Raw genomic sequence first — 20,053 nt, forward strand, 5'->3', positions numbered from 1 at the left:
TTTCAATTGACCGTCGGCTTTTCCTCCTGCTACATACACTTTAAGAATATATCATTAGATTTATATAATTTACTTCGAGGACTGTTATTTATCAAAAATTTGAAAAATATCGAATTTTTATAATTTGTCATAAAATTTGTATTATATCGTGATTTTCAAAAAATGAAAATTATTTGATATCAGAAAGACATGCTTCGTATTCAAAATGCAATTTGACAGGTCTGAGGTGCTCCCATGTCCTACAAAAAATACTGTCGAAACGCAATAAACGCTCATTTTAGATCCCTTAATCAATTTAAATAATTTACTCAGTTTCCAATCACTGATCTCGTTTACGTGCTATCCCTAAGTCCCTTTTGCTACATAGTTATGATCAATTTTCCTTATTGCGATGGGTTTTGGCATACTTATTTCCTCACAGCGTTGCAGAATAAAAATAAAATAATCGTGCTGTCTATGTAATCAGGAAACTACAGAGGCGATAGTGTACATTTAAATTTGTCATTACTACTTCATGTTGATATTCAAACAGTGCTATAAAGTTGTCTTACCAAGGAATGTGTTTGTATTAAAAGAAATAATTGTTTTACAACTTGGATGAACTAGAATTACTTTTAAGCAAATCCGAAAATTGCAACAGATATTTTACATTTCTTTAAGATTTAGCGGTATTGCCAGATTGTACGTATAGTTGGGCTACATTAATAGCCTCATTATAGTTTTATTGATACTGGCAAAATACTTGCCTGTATGTGCTTGTTGTTCTGCTATAGCGTATAGAATCTGTTAATGATACCACACAGTCAATTAATTTATGTCAACATGACCTTTTCACGAGGCTGTGTTTATATAACTGAATCATTTATACAAACACAACCTTGAGTAAATTAAAGAGAGTAGTAGTAGGAAAAGGGGGATACTGGCTCATTTCTGTCATTTTTCTGTGTAACCTTGGATCCATTTTTTCAGGGTAAAATACAGGGGAAAATTTAACAAAAATAACAACACAGGATTACACAGAAAAACAATTTACACAGGATTACACAGAAAAACAATTTACACAGGATTACACAGAAAAACAATTTACACAGGATTACACAGAAAAACAATTTACACAGGATTACACAGAAAAACAATTTACACAGGATTACACAGAAAAACAATTTACACAGGATTACACAGAAAAACAATTTACACAGGATTACACAGAAAAACAATTTACACAGGATTACACAGAAAAACAATTTACACAGGATTACACAGAAAAACAATTTACACAGGATTACACAGAAAAACAATTTACACAGGATTACACAGAAAAACAATTTACACAGGATTACACAGAAAAACAATTTACACAGGATTACACAGAAAAATAACAACACAGGATTACACAAAAAAAATTCCCTGCATTTCAACCCACCCCAATCCAAATTACACAAAAAAAATTCCCCTGTAAATTAACCCACCCAAAAAAAAAATGCAGGGGAAAAAATTCCCCTGCATCTTTTTAACCTCTTTATCAAAATCAAAAATTTTGATTTAAAAAAAAATTTTATTAAAAAAATCTTATAATAAAAAAAATGGAATCGTTTAAAAATTATCGCAACATCGAAAAAGAAATTACTCTCGAGTCAAAAGTTGAAAACAAGCATTTGTTTGTATTTTACAAGGATCAGTGGATTCAGCTTAGTCATAAGAAAAATCCAGACAAATTTTTTGGTTATCATACGATGATTAATCGATATGATGGAATTTTGTGTACTGAACTTGGGCTGTGTAATCCGCTTAAATATTCGAAAGAGCTATATTTGAGACACAAAGAATCATATAAAAAGGCTTCTAAAAATATTATGCTAAAAAGAAAGCAGAAAAAATCAATTTAGAAAAATAAATATTTTGGTTTAAAAAGAATATAATAAAGAATAAAGCTAGAATGATTATTCGTAAAATTTCAACCGCGAAAGAATTTCGCAAATACGCTAGAAACAACGGATATCGAAGATACTCCAGACTAAAAAAGGAAGATTTGAGAAAATTAATCAGCAAGCCTCCCCCAGATTACAAGGCGATTGATGAAGCAAAAAATTAAGAAAGACGACAAAGAGGAGAGTACACCAGAAAGGAATTAAACACGCTCACAAAAAATGCCGGTCTCCGAGGATACTCAAGACTGAGCAAAGATGTTCTCAGTGAGAAACTCAAGGAAAATTACATCATTTCCTCTAACATTCTCAACGTTTCGATACCTCCCGCAAACCCTCGTCATCCGTTCAAGATCAAAAAGACCGATTCGGCTCTTAGAAACTACGTCGAAAATTACACGATCGGTGGACGCGATGGTTACGACCCCAACACCTTCTTTGTGACCGTTAAGCTGAGCATCATCAGTCTTTTTAAAAACAACACACAGAAAAAAATTCATATGGTTCTCAAGTGTGTGTTTGAAAAAACAAACCCGCAAACTGGCGAAACTGATACTATAAGCGGCACATTTCGTTCTACCACGAAGGAGATTCTAGCGGGTACGAATCTCAATGATTTTTACGGAACCACGACGGGTCAAATTTTAGAGAGTATCGCCAAATTCCAGAACAATGGAAGTGGTTGGGTGTTTGAGTTTATCGTATCCTTGGAAATTCACATGGACAAGTACCAACCGATGCAAGGAGCTTCGTACATTCCGCTTCCAAAATTTCTAGCCAACAAGAAAGCGTTCATCAATGTTAAAAATGATGACAATCAGTGCTTCAAGTGGGCTGTCGCTCGAGCCCTCAATCCGGTTGACAAAAATGCAGAGCGGATAGACAAAAAGCTTAAAGCAAAAGCCGAAGAGCTCAACTGTGATGACATCACATTTCCAACTCCTGTTTCGGAAATTGCCAAGTTTGAAAGGAATAATCCTACGATTTCCGTAAATGTAGGGGAATATATTCCAAAGGGTTCGCGCAAGAATGACCAAGGCATCGCTCCCCTAGTAAAGAGTGATCACATCGGTCGAGAGCATCACGTCGATCTTCTTTTGTTTTCGGGAACAAACTCTGAAGGCGATGAAACCAATCACTATTGCGTGATTAAGAACATGAGCAGACTTCAGCACGGACTAAAAACCAAGAAGAAAGTAAAACACTACCACTGCAGAAACTGCTACGCATCTTACACTTCCAAAGAACGACTAACGGTGCATGAAGATCTCTGTCATCTTCATGAGACCGCGAGAATTGACATGCCCAAAGTAACGAAAAACGGCGATCCTCCAACTCAGTATTTCAAGCACTTCTTCAAGTCACAGAGCGTTCCATTTGTCGTTTACGCCGACTTTGAATCTTTTACAAAACCGCTTCAAACCTGCCAACCAGAAGTTTCTCAGAAGACGTCGAAATACCAAAAGCACGAACCTTCGGGCTTTTGCTACTACATCAAGTGTTTCGATGATTCTGTGTACGCTCAAGATCCCGTAATGTACACCAAGCAATCTGAGGATGAGGACGTATCCCAAATCTTCGTGAACAAACTCGAGGAGGACGTTAGAAAGATTTACGACAGGTTTTGGAAACTGGAAAACAATCCTTACATACTCGCGGAAAATATGATCATCAGTCCCGAAGAACGAAAGATCTACAAGAAGTCTACGCGATGTCACATTTGTAAGGAACCTCTAACCCCAAGTAACAAGAAAAACAAAACCGTTAGAGATCACTGTCACTTTACCGGAAAATTTAGAGGAGCCGCGCACAATCAGTGTAATCTCTCTTACAGAGCGCCAAAGTTCTTTCCGGTATTCTTTCACAATCTCGCGGGATACGACGCCCACCTCTTCATCAAAAATCTCGGTAAGACCAAGGGAAAAATAGACTGCATTCCGAACAACGAGGAAAAGTACATCTCCTTCAGCAAAAAAATTTCGGTAGATTCCTTCGTTCCTAAGAGGAATCGAATCGACGCGCAGCCGAACGAAGACTGCTATATTTGCAAAGAACGTTTAACTCCAAAAGACAAGAAGAATCCAACCGTAGCCGATGTGTCGTATCCAATGAAAGAATTTTTAGGAGCGGCTCACAAAAAGTGCATCAAACCTGTCGATATCAAAGGTGAAATCAGGTTTCTCGATAGCTTTAAGTTTCTGTCTGCCGGCTTGGGTACACTCGTAGCGAATCTTTTGGGTTTTTCCGAAATCTCAAAATTTTTCGAAGACGATGAAAAATTGCAACTGAGAAAAGGAGTATACCCTTACGATCACGTCAACTCTCTCGAGAAACTTCGAGAGACCAGTCTCCCTCCCAAAGAAGCGTTTCACTCCAAACTCAACGAATCGGAAATCTCCGACGAAGATTACCAACACGCTCGGAATGTTTGGAATACCTTTGGAATGAAAACCATGAGGGAGTATCACGATCTGTATCTCAAGTCGGACGTTCTCCTTTTAGCCGACGTGTTCGAAAATTTCAGAAAAGTCTGCCTGGAGAATTACGAACTGGATCCTTGTTGGTATTACACGGCTCCCGGATTATCCTACGATGGCATGCTAAAAACGACGTCCAAACGTCTCGAACTCCTCACGGATTACGACAAGACTTTGTTTTTCGAAAACGGAAAGAGAGGTGGGATTTCCACGATATCTACCAGATATGTCAAAGCCAACAACAAGTACATGGGTGACGATTACGATCCGAGCAAGCCTACCAAGTACATCGTATACATCGACGCGAACAACCTCTACGGATGGGCCATGAGCCAACCGCTTCCGGTCGGTAACTTCGAGTGGATGTCTTCGAAAGAGCTAGACAATTGGCGTGATTTTCGTGTACTCTTGAAGTGGATCTGGAATACCCTAAAGAGCTACACGACCTTCACAACGACTTTCCCATGTGCGCGGAAAGACTCCTCGTGAACAAAGTGGAAAAACTAATTCCGAATCTGAACGACAAGGAAAAGTACGTTCTTCACCACGTGGCTCTGAAGCAGTGCTTGGAGTTTGGACTCAAACTGACCAAGGTTCACAGAGGGATAAAATACCGAGAGGAAGCTTTCATGAAATCATACATCGACAAGAATACCAGTCTTCGAACAAAAGTCGAATCAACTTTTGAGAAGGATTTCTTCAAACTGATGAACAACAGCGTCTTTGGAAAAACGATAGAAAACATTCGAAATAGAGTGGACATCAGTCTCGTGACTAGCGAAGCCGAAGCTCGGAAATACCTCCCGAGACCCAACTACAACCGACGCACCGTCTTTGACGAAAACCTCATAGCCGTTCACATGAAGAAATCCACACTGTACTTCAACAAGCCGATATATCTCGGAGCGAGCATCCTGGATATCGCAAAGACTAAGATGTACGACTTTCACTACAATTACATCAAGAAAAAGTACGGAAACAAAGCGAAGCTCTGTATGACAGATACAGACTCGCTACTTTATGAAATTCAGACCGAAGATTTCTACGAGGACATCGCTTCAGACGTGGAAAAGCTTTTCGACACCTCCAACTACCCAGCTGATCATCCGTCGGGAATTCCAACGGGAAAGAACAAAAAAGTTCCCGGCATGTTCAAGGACGAAGCCGGAGGAAAGCAGATAGTGGAATTCGTTGGACTGAGAGCAAAGTTGTACTCTTACAGAATGCATGAGGGAAACGAGGAAAAGAGGTGCAAAGGCGTCAAAAAATCGGTCGTCGAAAGAAAAATTACCTTCGACGACTACAAGCGCTGTCTCTTCGATGAAAAACCTCAGACGAGAACGATGAATGTGATTAGGAGTTACAAGCACGAGGTGTACACTGAAACCATCAACAAAGTTGCCCTAGATCCGCACGATGACAAACGAATCATACTTGAGGACAAAATTCACACACATGCACACGGTTACTGTGTTGAAAAACTTGAATAAGAAATTTTACTTCAAAACTCTGTCGGGTGGCAACTGTGTACCCTCGGGTACTATCATAAGCTCCTGTCTAACAAACGCTCTTTTTGGTGCTCCCTTCGACAAATAGTACAAAATTGGATCACCCGGTGTCCTCACGATACTATCAACCGTGTAAGTTTCCAGAGACCAAATGGGACGGTTGCGCGTCTTCTCTCACCTCCCTCCAACTCTCCGGGAGCGTAAAGATATCTCAATCTCACGTTACCTGGAATTTCAATCTCATTTTTCAACTTCTGTGGAGCTGAAGGCATCGTTTCAATCTTTTTCTTCTTGATAGCATCAACCGGTTTCATTCCTATCAGCCGAGTCTCTTCGCTGTTCAAAGCTTTGATCACATCCGGAAGCCTACCCACCCACTCGGTAGACCTCACATTTTTTTGACCACGAGCTTCCATCAGTATTTCCTGCGAGTACTGATGACCAAACAGTTTTTCAGCCAAAGTTCTGTTGAATCTTTCAACAATTGCCTGAGCTCTATGTTGACCAGGCAACCCTCTTCTGATATCGACCTTGTGCTTTTTCATCACTTCGTTCACTTTGCCCATGAATTCTCTTCCAGGATCGACCTGCAGAAGCTTCGGCCACTTTAAAACTCGAGAGTAAATTTTTTCAAAGGCCTTAGCCACCTCCCCAGATTCCTTGGAGCTCAGAGGCTCAGCTTCCTTGTATCTGCTCGCGACATCCACCACAGTCAACGCGTACTTGTAAAGCTTTTTTCCTTTACTCGGTCTGTCGTGAGGGAGAAACAACAAATCGGCTTGATGAACTTCATTAGGTACACTTACGTTAAATTTTGCTCTGGGAATGTACTTTGGAGGTGGTAGGTAAATTTGCCACTGAGTCTGCTTTTTCAAAAAATTTCTAGCTTTTTCTTTCGTCACTCCAGCCTCTTTCGCCAGCTTGTCTATCGCAGAAACACCCTTCCAATACCCTCTCGGACTGTAGTAAACCTTAGACATTTTAGTTTCAGCCATCTTTTATTTTTAGCCCGATTTGAAAATAAAAACAGTTTAAGAAAATCCTAATTAATAAAAAAGCGAACAAAATGGCAAAACAATTAAGCATAACGAAGCTAGAATTTGAAAAATTGTATGAAGATCAAAAAGGACCCTCAATTTTGAAATGGGTTGAACTAGAAGAAGGTGGAATTTACAAAATTACCAAGTTTGAGATCATGGAAACCAGGGTTGGAAAATCCGGAGTTATCACTCTCAGTGATGACACTCGAGTTTGGAGTTGTTCTACCCTAACAAAAAGGCTAGAAAACTTGGACTTGGACTTCGGTGAATCAATAGCTCTTGTTAGACCCACGGGCAAAAAAGAAAGCAAAACAACCGGGAACATGTACCACAGTTTTGACCTTGTAGTGAAAGAGTTGGAATATGATGAAGACTCAGACTAGACGTACCGTCCCAAGGTAACCAAACAAACAAAAAATCCTCTTTAGACAAAATAGTCTAAAGAGGATTTTTTTTTATTGTATCAAAAAATGAATTGTACGAGTAAATACAAGCGTTGTTTTTGCAAATTGTGTAAAAAGAAAACCCGCCTTCGAAATCAGAGCAAAAAACCGATTTGTCTATACGGTACCGAATTTAATCGGTTGTTTAAAGAACCCGCACGAGTGGAACGAAGTCTGCCAAAATGTAAAAATTGCAACTCAGAATACATAGTAGACGATGTGTGTTATGATTGTGGTTTGGAAAATGACGCGTCTCCTAACAAGAACTCACCCCGAGTTAACATCGACCAAATTCAACAACCAATAAAATACTGCGAAACCAAGATCAACCAGTTTGAAGAATACATCGAAGTCTACAGTGGAAATGTTACGAGTACTTCTGAGATTTTGATCGACGAGTTTGTTAAAAAAATTTAAAAAAATAAAAAATTGTTCGAGTCCCTGAGTAAAAAAGACTTGTTAAAAGTCTTGAGATCAGACCCAAAAGCCATTCACAAGATTTATTACAAAGTTACGGGTAATTTTCCCGTTGATTTTTGTCATGATCGCATTAATTTGTTATCCGATCTTGATAATATACTGAAAATTTATCTACAAAATAAACCCAAGAGAAATAATTTCAATATTCACTACGTTCTCTTCTACCTACTCAAACGAAGACATTATCCCGTAACTCTCGATGATTTTCCTGAGATTAGAGGTTCAGCTCCCACTCAAATACTTTTATCCAAAGTATTTGATAGCGACCACACCGGTTCCGAGCAATCCCAGTCCGATCAAAGCTAACTCCCCATTTTGGATCGATTTTGTTTGATCTTCGTCGAGATACTCTCCATCATAAAGTTGTGGTTCGGGTGGAAAAGAATCCATCAAAATTCCCGTTAAATTATAATACTGTCTCATCGCGTCATCGACGTCCGAAAAGGTTCTCTCCGCGTGACCCTGTTTTTTAATTGATCGTTGATGTAATCTATTCTTGAAAGACGCGCTAAATTCCAAGAATCTCGGTCGTGCTGAAGTTTTTCGAGAGCGAGATCGTGTCTTTGCGTTCTTCCGAACTACTGAGAGAGTTGAACAAATAATTGCTCCCTGAAAATGCCAAAGCGTTAACCACGGCTCCACCAACCATGAATGCGAGTGACGCCATTTTTCTCTTTATTTTTACAAAAAAACCCTCTTAGCACAGATAGTGCTAAGAGGGTGTTTAATATACCTACCTACCATAGACAGAATGTCTAAGCCATAATTTGATCTGGAAGAATTCCTTGATTCACGAGCCAATCTCTGAGCATCGTAGCCGAAAAGACACTCAAAGTCAACTTTCCGATATCCTCCGCATCAAGCTGCGAGAGATTAGCCGGCTTCATTTTTAGGAACTTTTTCATAACGAACGAGTTAGCCCATATACCGAGGCTTATCGTTGTTGCGTGATACGCGCCGTTTCCGCTCATTTTTACGTTTGGATTGGTTTCTGCCATCTTCTTTATTGTAACTAAAAATCATCGAAAGGATCGACTTTTGGTTGATGATCGACCACTGTGGTCACGGTGGGTGGGCTTTCAGTCGTACCGTTTAAGGTAGAATACCCATATGCCACTATCCCTCCAACGACGACGACCGCTCCTCCAACAAGAACTGGACCTGACAACCAGTTTGACACGTCTGAAGGCATGGTCTCAGGTGTATCTTTGGATGGTGTTGCTTGCATTTTTCAGAGGCTTTCATTTTGCTACCCTTTCTTTGTTTCTTGCGGCTAATGCTTTTCCAGCGGCAACCCGGTTCGGGTTTTTGACTTTTGCTTGATTCACTCCTGCCGTCACCTTTGTCGGAGGCGTCGTGTCCGCTGCTGGAACGTCTACCTTAGGCGGAATGTCTACTGATTTGGTTTCTAGATCACTCATCTTTTATTATTAGAAAAAAACTGAGTAACATTACTTAAGTACCTGAGTAACACCTGAGTAACATTACTCAAGTACCTGAGTAACACCTGAGTAACATTACTCAAGTACCTGAGTAACATTACTCAAGTACCTGAGTAACACCTGAGTAACATCTGAGCAACACCTGAGTAACACCTGAGTAACATCTGAGCAACACCTGAGTAACATTACTCAAGTACCTGAGTAACACCTGAGCAATTTATTCAGATACCATGGGAATCCAACCAAAAAAAAAAAATTCAAGAGGAATAAATACTTCCTCTTGAATTTTTTAGTTTCAGGATCTTAACCCTTTCCATACTAGGCGGGTTTTTGTTGCTTTACAAGTTGTCTCCAGAAGAAAAGATTGCATTCAATCATCATGGTAGTCAACAGAGCTGGTGATTCACTTCTTCCTAAAATCACGACCCTTGTAAAATCATCCTTGCTGGATTCGCTAAAAATGTTGTAAAGCGGAGTCGGAAACGGTGAAAATGAAGAAAGTATGTAGCTTGCCATCAGCCTTACGGTTCTTCCGTTTCCATCCGAAAAAGGATGCAGTTCGAGCATTTCGGCTACAAAATATGCGCAAGCTTTGAAGGTATTCAACAATCTTTTTTCCTCGTCAGGATCTTCCCTGCTTTGAATAAACAAACTATTGAATCTATCAACAATGTTGATTACCGCCATTTCCATATCTTCAGGCATGCGATACTCGTGTCTCTGACCCATAAACGTTGTAAACCTCCGAGCCCGACTATACTCTCCGGGCTTTGTTTCGCCAAATTCTAACGGAAGATTTTTTCTCACAATTTTGTTGGTCTGTCTAATCAAGTTTTCTTCTAGAAACCCAAAATTGCTATCATTTTTCAAACTCATTAAATTTTGGCAGGCTTCGTGTAGGTTGAGCGTCTCTTTTGCTTGTAAGGAGGCGTCATCGGAGTCGGGGTTCGATAGAAACTCTCGCGTTTGCGATAGATTTTGAAATCCGTGATATTCTTCGTCTAGACAATGATAAACAAATTCTGTCAAGAGAAAGTCTTTTGGAACCTCGCAATTATTCATCTTTTTGCACATCAGAATCTCTCGAATGGCATCTTTGATACTTGGAAATTCACCCTTTCTCCAACTAGGGTTTTCTTCTGGAGAAAAATCGATCAAATCGCTAACCGAAGAAATAAATGGCATTTTAGAATATAAAAAAGTTATATCTTAAAACTGTTTTGCAAACTTTTAACTAACGGCGACTCGAGTCGCCGTTAGTATTCAAAGGGTTAATCAATCACATCAATACTTGGGGAGTCGTCTACTGTGCACTTCGCTTCTGGTGGAAAGTCAACTTTTTTAACACCGTTGCTAGTTAACAGAATAGCCTCCAACGGAGCTAGCATATGTCCAAAACTATGATACAGCCCACAGGTCCATTTGTTTAAAGCTAAATCAATAAAGGGTCCTTCGTTCAGAGACTCTTCCAGAGCATCGCGATCGGTAATCGACAAATTTTTTGGAAGGAAGAGTCCGACCAAATTTACGTAAGTGGTAACGAAGTGCTTTTTCATTGACCTGGTCACTATCCCACCCATGTGAGCCTCGTATCTGGCGTAGAGTCTCATCAGGCTCTTTTGATCAAGCCTATCGATCTCAGCGGAGGTTATGGTCTTTCCCAAATACTCTTTGCTTTTTCCTGCCTCTGCTACGCTGATCAACCGTTCCCGCAGCTGTTCCGTTTTAGCAGAGTCCGTGTTTACAAGTTCCTCCCGTGTAGCCGTACCGTCTAAGGTAGACATTCCACCTATGGTAGGCGTTTCGCTCAGGGTGGGCAGAACGCCCACGGTCATCGCCTCGTTAACTATATCTTCAATTTCAGTCATCTTGCTTTTTATCTTAAGATTATTTTTGCCACCAGTACTCAGTCGGTTGCTCGGTAATTAGAATTAGTTTGGAATGTTTTTGTTTAGCTAGCTTTTTTTTGATCTCTTTCTTCTCTTCTAGAGTTGGGATTATATCGTTCTCCTTAGAGTCTCGCCAAAACTATCTTGATCTTTTGTGTAAAACAGGGCTGTCCATTTTGTCTGCTCTCTGAGATCGGTAACGATGGAGTTATATTTTTGTGTAAGCACCCAAACGGAGCAATTATCGTGTTTTCCGGGGAAGGCTAGCTGAGAAAGCTTCTGTTTCTTTTTGGTTAATGATCTGTCAGAGCTGCAGTCGTCGATAATGAAAAGTGTGTGTCCGTCTTGTATTCCATAAGTTTTGTAGCCAAATTTCAAACAATCGTTCAGCCAATCGTCGGACTTTGGACACCAGTTAGGATCCATTGGAATGACATCAACGTCCTTAAAAAACCAGGATCTGTTTAAGTACGCTTTGTTGCGCGTCCAGGTAGGGCAAACGATTATGATGTATTCAAAGAAATTCTTGTATTCCCTCTCGAGTAAATCCAGAACAAATTCAGTCTTGCCACAGCCGGTGGTTCCGCAGATTATAGCCGAGTGCGCGTGTTTTGGAAACATCTTTTATTCTAGTAGTTCACGCTCTGCAATCTTCCGGCTTCGATATTCACCCGTGCATCCTGTATGTAGTACACGTAAGCGTTCAACGCTCCTGCCGTCTCGGCTTCTTTTTCGATCTCGATCTGAATACTCTGACTAGCTCCTTCAATTTTCCTACCAGATCCATGCAACGTGTCATCATCCGTGGTTCTCATGTCCAACCAGAGACCATACTTGGTCGTGAGATAATCTCGCCTCCTCACATCAGCCAATCCCGCTTCCTTGATTACGTGTGGAACGGTTCTGAATTTTCCATCCGCGAAGTGCTTTTGAATTTCTTTGAAGTGATGGTGAGGCAGCATCCCAGAGGAGTGCAGCTGATTTGGAATACCGTCGAGCGTTGTTGAAACTTTTTGATCTTTGGGTTGTAGAACTTTTCGGTATCTCGAGCGTAATTGGCTCCTCCTCCATCCGCAGCTGGGTCTACGAAGAGAATCAGAATACCTTTCATGGACTTTGCTCGCGGTGCTAGAGCGATATTCCAGACGGTGTCTGACTTGTTAAGCGACTCTTTGCTGTGTCTGATGACTCTGTCGTACCTGACGACGCTTTTTCCATTCACCCTGTTCCTAAGAGCCATCGCTAGCTCAGGATCATTGACTACATCAAACTCAAGGGTAATATCTGAGATGGAATAGCTGGCTGCTGTATCCGTGGACACCACGACTTTTCCGTAATTGTTGAACGTCAGCTCGTAACTCAGCCTGTCCTTCATCTCGTACTGGAAATATGGATTATGAGAATTCAGCATCTCAAAATCCAGAGGGATGCAAAACATGTTGTCGCCGAAGGACTTTCCTTCGGCGACATCCTTGGCATCTGTACCTTTGTCACCAGCGTCGATTCTTATTTTTCGACCTGCCGCAGACTGGATGCCCTGATCAGCGGCGTTCTCTCTTTCCTCGCTCGTCTTCCAGAGATCTTGGTAGCATAGGAATATATCAGCATCGTTCAGAGTGAAGATGCTCGCTCCTTCCGATTTAACCTCAATTTTTGACACTATCGCTCTTCCGAGATTATTTACGATAGTCCTGTTAAGATCTTGATTTCCACCAGAGGCGGAATTTAGAGCAATCTTGAACCAAAGAAAACTCGTTCCAGGGTATATTACGTCATCTTTTCCAAGACCAGGAAATCTCACCGTGAGAATTCCGGTTTGGTCGATGGTACTCGGAACATGCGTATTCCGAATGCTACGCCTTTCACCTTTAACTCCTCGCGCTTTGCGAAGTTGTCGGTATGGGTCCAATTTGTATCCGTATTCAGTTGCCATCTTTCTTTTTATTATTACAAAGTTCATTCAGAAAAAGCGTAAAATAAAAAGAAAGATCAAAATGCTCAGTAGTTGAACCAGTAACAGATTTGGAAATGGAGAGGCTTGAAGATGAGTTGTATGAGTCAACGGTCGGTGATACAACGGGAGCAGTTGGTGGTCAGACGCAGGAAGAGAGTAATTTTGGAGGTGGACAGATAAAAACAAAGGTTGAGGTGTACTCCCAGAGACGTAGAGGAAGCGTTGAATGGGAAGGTAGTGACCTCACTCACGATACTATCGAGGATGTGGAAAGTTTAACTCAACGACTTAATGCTCTTCGCGGTGATAGAATTCGCTCTGGAATTCCAGAACCTCCAAAAGAGTTTCTAAAAATACAAAAGATATTAATGTAAAACTTTCCGTACCTTGGAAAGAGTATGTAAAACAAAAATTAAAACTAAGATTTGAACTCAATAAAGATAATGTTGAGGAAATAGGAGACACATTTCGGAAGGGTACAAAATGGTCAATTGAGGACGATACTATTTTTATTGAATATAAGGATAAAAAAACCAGATTGACTCATTAAGGAAAGCCGCAAAAATTTCTAAGTATTGATTATATTAAAGAAAAATATGGTGTAGGAGGTAGTACATTTGTAAGAGAAACCCTAGGTGTAAAGGATTTCATTAGCACTACTAAAAAAACGCAACAACTAGCCAAACAGGTTGAAAGTAGTACCAGTCAAGCAATCAATACCCCCACTGGACCTTCCGCCCAGGGTGGAGCACGTAACAGTACTAGAGCACGTAGAAATCCGTTTGCAAATTCGATTCAACAATCAGTCCAACAATCAGATGAATTGGCTGAACAGCTGGTGGATGATCCCATTGCAAACCAAGAGGAAGTCAAGAATTTTTTGGATGCTCAAGGACAACTAAAAAAGCTGTCCGACGTTTACAAGCATCTTGTCAAAAGAAGGGATGAAAAAGTCACCAAACTAAAAACTTGAAATCCAAAGGTGGTCGTTCAGTTAGTTTTAATCCCAATGATCCGGAAGGAGAACCTCTATTACCCGTAAGCGAAGAAGACGCTGAAAGAGCTAGAGAACTGGAAACAGAAATTGAGGATTTTGACAAAGCTATTGCTGACCAAGACGCCAAGGTCAGAAATTCGCTTCAACGTTTGCGAAATTCTATCAAAATTTCATAGATAGCGATGGCTTTTTGCGTGATAGAGTTAGCACATTATTTCGACGAGAGGGGGTTACTATTGTATCGATTATAACCGCAGTTGGTATGACAATATCAACAATTATTGAATCGATAATTGCGGCAACCAAATCAGCAATTTCAGCCGTCACTCCTGCACCTAAGCCTGTACCTCCAAAACCAAAGCCTCCAGGACCAGACCCGGGTCCAGGACCAAAGCCACCAGAGCCTCCAAAGCCAAAAACGTGGACGGATTGGTTCAAGGATCAACTGCAAAAGATCGCGAATCTTCTATTAAAATTAGGAGACAAAGCCTTGATAGCTCTTCCAGGGATCATCGGAGCCGTAATAAATTTTGTGATGAAAACAGCCGGATCCGTGGTTGGATTTTTAGCGGAACACCTATGGATCTTTGCTCTCGCAGTTGGAGGAATTTTGTACAAAAATGTAACAGAGGCATACAAGAAAAAGAAAAAGTAATACAACGAGCAAAAAAAAAAAATAACTCTTAGCATTTATTTTTGCTAAGAGTTATTTTTTTACTTAAGCCACCAAATTTTTGCCGCGAGACAAGTCATCCATACAAACGTGAATGCTAGTTCAACTCTCATATTGTGAGCGGCTTTCTCTCTCTCTTCTATCAGTTTCTCCCTTTCACTTGCTTCTTCGGCTGGTGGGACATCCATCTTTTTATTTTAACGAAAATATACGATGGCTAATCCAATAACGGCTGCTCCCAAAATTAAAGAAAGTTTTTTCTCATCATGCATTAGTGGGAAGTCTTCAGTTAAGAGCGGATTTTCAACCTCCTCTACCATAAGTGAACTTTCAACCCCTTCAGCCAAAGATGGGCTTTTAACCGTTTCAAACAACTGACTCTCCTCAGGAGCACTGTCTTCAACATTCGGTCGAAAGTCGGTGTTTACGCTTGAGTTTAGCCCTATCTGCATGTCATCCGTGGCGATTTGAATAAAATTGTTGTATCCGTTCACGGATCCCACGAGGATTTCCATATTGCTCGGAAGCAAGTAAAGTCCATGACCCACGACAAAATCCAATTTGCTTTGAGCGTACTGAAGAGTTTTTGGTATCTGTCGATCGAGTCCGGAAGATCCACGACCGAGTTGATCGCATCCTCGACGTTTGCTAGAAATTGTTTCTGAGCGTCGAACGCCTTGCCGGAACGCAGGATGCCGGATCTGGCTTGAGCTTGGGATCCGAGAATTGCCCACGTGTACGTCCTGATGGAGTCGTTGATTCTCGAAACTCCCGCACGTGTGAAACCCTCGTTCCAAGTGTCTGCTACGAAACTTCCGATAGCAGCCATGGCATCTCCTTTTCTGATACTTTTGTCGGTTATATCCGGATCGTGATCGAACAGCTGTTCAATGTATAGAATTTTGTCAGTCTGCTTGTCCACGCCTCCGAAGCTGTCCGCATCAAAGTGAACTTTCCAGTCCATCGACTGACTGTAGTTTCCTCCGTTGATAAGCTTCGACCATTTTTTGGTGGTCACGAATTTCCAGTCGTAAAATTGTTTGTTGAAGAAGTAACTGCCCATTCCGTTGGAAAGATCGAACTTTTGTCTCCAGTTAGCTCTCGTGGACACTCCAAATTCGTTGCAAATTCTTTCGTAAGCGTGGGTGTCGATCCCGTTGTTCAGAGGATTGAAGGATTCCTCCGAGGGTAGTGGACAAGACATTTCCGACAGGATTCTTCTGATCTGATAATATGCGTGAAATCTGAACACGGATCGAATCATCGGATCTTTGTGACTGAGAAGTTCTTTGGACACCCCGCATCCTGACGTGGCGCACCAGACCGTGAAGTTCAGCTGGTTTTGCCAAAATTGCATCTGGTTGGAGAGCCAGTCATCGTACACCTCTTTTTCCGTGACTCTCGGAAGTTTGTACTTTTGCCACAAACTGGGAAATCTTACGTAAAATTTTCCTTTTTTGTTGACTTGAATTTCTTGATTCACAAGACTGAAACCGTGCGTCGGTTCGAATACTCCTCCAGTTCTCATTTTATTGAAAGATAAAAGAAAAATGTTTGTCACAATTACCGGCACCGGCAAAGGAAAACCTTATCGCCCGTTGCAAAGTATAGACAATAACGGCGAAAACTTAAAAATTGGAATCAAAAGGATCTCGGGTCGAGTAGGTTGGTTCAACGTCGAAGAAGAACTCGAATGGAGGTACACTCAAGGAGGGCAGGGACCTAAAGAATCGATAAAAATAAGCCCGGGGCTGTATAATTTTGACCTGCTCGTAAATGAATTCACGAGTCAAATCGACGGTTTCGAATTTGAAGTCGACAAACGCGATGGGAAACTCAACATGACAATCCCCGAGCAGTATCAGATTTGGTTTCCGGACCGCGTTCGAGAAATGTTCGGATTGGACGACGAAGGGTGGCTAGCGACCGGTGAATACACGGGAGATCGAGCGATCGAATTTTTACCTCGAAGAATTCTTGTGTACCTAAATCAGCTGTCAACCACAGACAATCTCAAAAACAACGACGACGTTCTGCAAGGAGGTCGAGTTCTTGGGTCCATCGATCTCTCAAACGCCGCGTTCGGAGAATACTTCGTTTCGACCTACGAAAAGCCGAGTTTCAAAAACTGCAAAACGGAACCATCCACGAGCTCGACTTCAACTTCAAAGTAGAATGGAAAAATTTGGGGAGATTCATGGTATGGATGAACGAAGACGGAACGCACTATGTTTCCATCCGAGCCAAAAAAAACATCGACTTGGAGAGAGACAAGTTGATCGAAAATAAAAACGGAATGAACAACACTTTCAACGCTAGGCCTATGCAAATTGGCATCACTGCTGGGTTTACGAATTTGCCGAATCCCGGAAAAGATTTGACCCCCATGCGACTCACTAGACCTTTAGAAATTTTCTTCAACAACCCACATTTTATTGCTCAGCCTTGGAACCTCTCTTTTCGGTAAAATCGGGAGTGAACCCGCCGAACGCCCCAGCGAACGCTTGTTCTTTGACGTTTCAGTCTAATCAGAATTTCTTCATGTACCTAAATATTACTTGGACCGACGACTCGATATCGTTCAAAGTGCTAGATAACGCGCGGCAAACCCTCTTTCCACATCCGTTCAAACGGACACTACGATTATGCATCATGTCTCGATCGAGTACGTTGAAAATAAGCTTTGCTTTTGGATCAACGGGGTTTCAGCAGATGTCTACAGAACTCAAGCCCTGGTAAGTCTCCTTGGAATCAACATGAATTTTGAGCAACTGGGAATACTTAGCTTCTACGAAAAAAAATTAACCAAGCAAGAAATCATACAGCATTTCGTTGAAAACCACATCTCGAATTTTACGGAGCACGAAGTTTTGCTGGACTAACAATTTTACTAACGTGATATAAATAAATAAGCATGAAGAAACCTAACGCACCGCCACTTTATCCCGATCTTCCTCAGGAAAGCGAAGATCGAGGAGTTGAATTCCGACTAAAAAATATCGAAGAGATTAGGAATTTTTTGGACAACGAGGTTAACGAGAGGGAGAAATTGAGGAGAAAATACAAGGCAGCGTGGAACATGTTCTACAACACGGCTCAAGTTTCCGGGCTCATCGCGGTCGGATCTGGAACAGGGGCTGTGGGGACGCTGGCCAGTGGAATTGGCGCGATCGTGAGCATTCCACTCGGTGGAATCGCCATCGCTGGTGGTCTAGTTAGCGCGGCATGCGTAGCTCTTGGAAAGGCTACCATGAAAAAATTGGAAAAGCACGAAAGCGTAAAACGAACGGCTGAGTCCAGTTTGAATACGGTAAATGATCTGGTGTCCAAAGCCCTCGAAGACGGACGGGTCAGCAACGAAGACTTCCACCACATTCGGCGAGAGTTGGAAAACTACAGAGGTCACAAGGCTGGAATCAAGCACAGAACCAGAGCGGATCTAATTGAACTTACGGCTGATAGAGAACGTAAAATTCGCACAGAGGCAGAACAGGCTGGATTGGAAAGGGGAAAAAAAGAAGCCCTGGAGAGCCTCCGAAGTACATTGAATCCGTAGAAAATAAAAAATTAGAAATCAAATTTGTTTTGTATAAATAAAAAAGAAATGGATATTCCATATTTAACGGATGACAACTTGGTTGAGAACCTAAGAGCGTATGGAGAGTATCGAAAAGAAATGTGGGATGATAAAGGAAAACCACACGGCGTTTGGAGATGGTATCATAACAAAGAAAAAACAAAAATGAAAGCTGAGATAGTGTTTGATAACAACATTCCCACGTATTTAACAAGTTGGCGCAAAGACGGATTAGTAGAAGCAGAAGGTAAATACCATGAAGATGGTGTACCAGGTTTTACTCTTTTCGGTCATAAAAAATGGTGGGACTCTTGGACTATGTGGGACTCCTTTAATGTTGGATACCTTGCAACCTACGGTGCTACATCCATTTTGAAATGGGCGTGGTAAACTATGACAAAAAAAAACCTCTTGTGATTATTAATCACAAGAGGTTTTTTTATTTTTTGTACTCATTCTGCCTAAGATAGAATTTAAGTTCGTTTTGTACAAATAACCACGTTTAAATAAAATGGATCTTCCAAATCTAAAGGATGACAACTGGGTTGAGAACCTGAAAGCGTACGGAGAGTATCGGAAAGAAATGTGGGATGATGAAAAAAAACCATGCGGTGTTTGGAGATGGTACTATAAAAAAAAAAAAACAAAAATGAAGGCTGAGATGGTGTTTGATGATAATTATCCCACGTATATAACATGTTGGTACAAAAACGGATTAGTAAAAGCTGAAGGTAGATACAAAGACGGCGCACCTAGAGAACCGTGGGAATTTTGTGCTGGACGGGTTCCTTTTGTTACTGGATACGCCGCATTTGTAGTAACCTACTTGATTACAACCATTTTAAACTGGGTGTGGTAAACTACAACAAAAAACCTCTTGTGATTAATAATCACAAGAGGTTTTTTTTATTTCTGCACGACCTACTCATTCTGTCTCTTTAGCATCGTTGTAGGCTTTTAAAATTTCTGTCATGCGTTTAGCTTCCATCCTGATTCTTCTCTCAGGAGAATCCAAAAACACTAGTAAAAATCCAAAATGAAATTATCATCTTTTTATTTCATGAAATTTATCCACAAAACCAAATTTGTCTCGATAATTTTTTAACGCAATCGTGTCTTTTTTCCCAATTGGTAGTTCATTCATAACAAAATCTATTAACTTTTCCAATATTTCTATTTCTTCGGTTCTCTCAGGAAAAATCCATGGTGGTCTCATACACAATCTCATCCTATATCTATCTTTGTACCAATTGACAAAACACAACATTAAGTTAACGGCTTGATGTCTAATCTTTTCTCCGTTGTACCCGCTTGCCGCGACAAATAAGTTTCCAAGCCTAGTCCCATTCCACATGAAAAAATTTCCCTTAGACGCATCTTCTAATTGTTGAAATATTTCATCATCGGAGCATTCAAAATATAGAGAATCAGCCATTTATTTTTCGATAATACAGGACGTGGTCAAGAATTGGTAGTGCTCCATTCTTTGCAGAGTCTGACTATGTTTTCGCGTCCACTCTCCGCGGCTTTAGACATTGCGCGGTTAAAGTCGGTGGCGCCCAATTCTTTGCGGATTCTCCCGATGTTTTCGCGTCCACTCAACGCTGCACTTTCTATCGCGCCGTCAAAATCGGTAGCGCCAGATAGT

General features: G+C 41.0%; 1 protein-coding gene across 1 annotated transcript; it reads left to right on the forward strand.

The window, feature by feature from the left end:
• The first annotated feature begins 2,425 nt into the window (after positions 1-2,425).
• On the forward strand, positions 2,426-10,046 carry LOC140139818 (uncharacterized). Its single transcript, XM_072161558.1, has 3 exons — positions 2,426-4,751; positions 4,817-5,751; positions 10,017-10,046. The coding sequence occupies exons 1-3, from the start codon at positions 2,426-2,428 to the stop codon at positions 10,044-10,046; spliced, it is 3,291 nt and encodes a 1,096-aa protein (XP_072017659.1).
• Positions 10,047-20,053: the final 10,007 nt, after the last annotated feature.

This window comes from Amphiura filiformis, chromosome 2 (assembly GCF_039555335.1).
Source record: "Amphiura filiformis chromosome 2, Afil_fr2py, whole genome shotgun sequence".
Lineage (NCBI taxonomy): Eukaryota > Metazoa > Echinodermata > Ophiuroidea > Amphilepidida > Amphiuridae > Amphiura > Amphiura filiformis.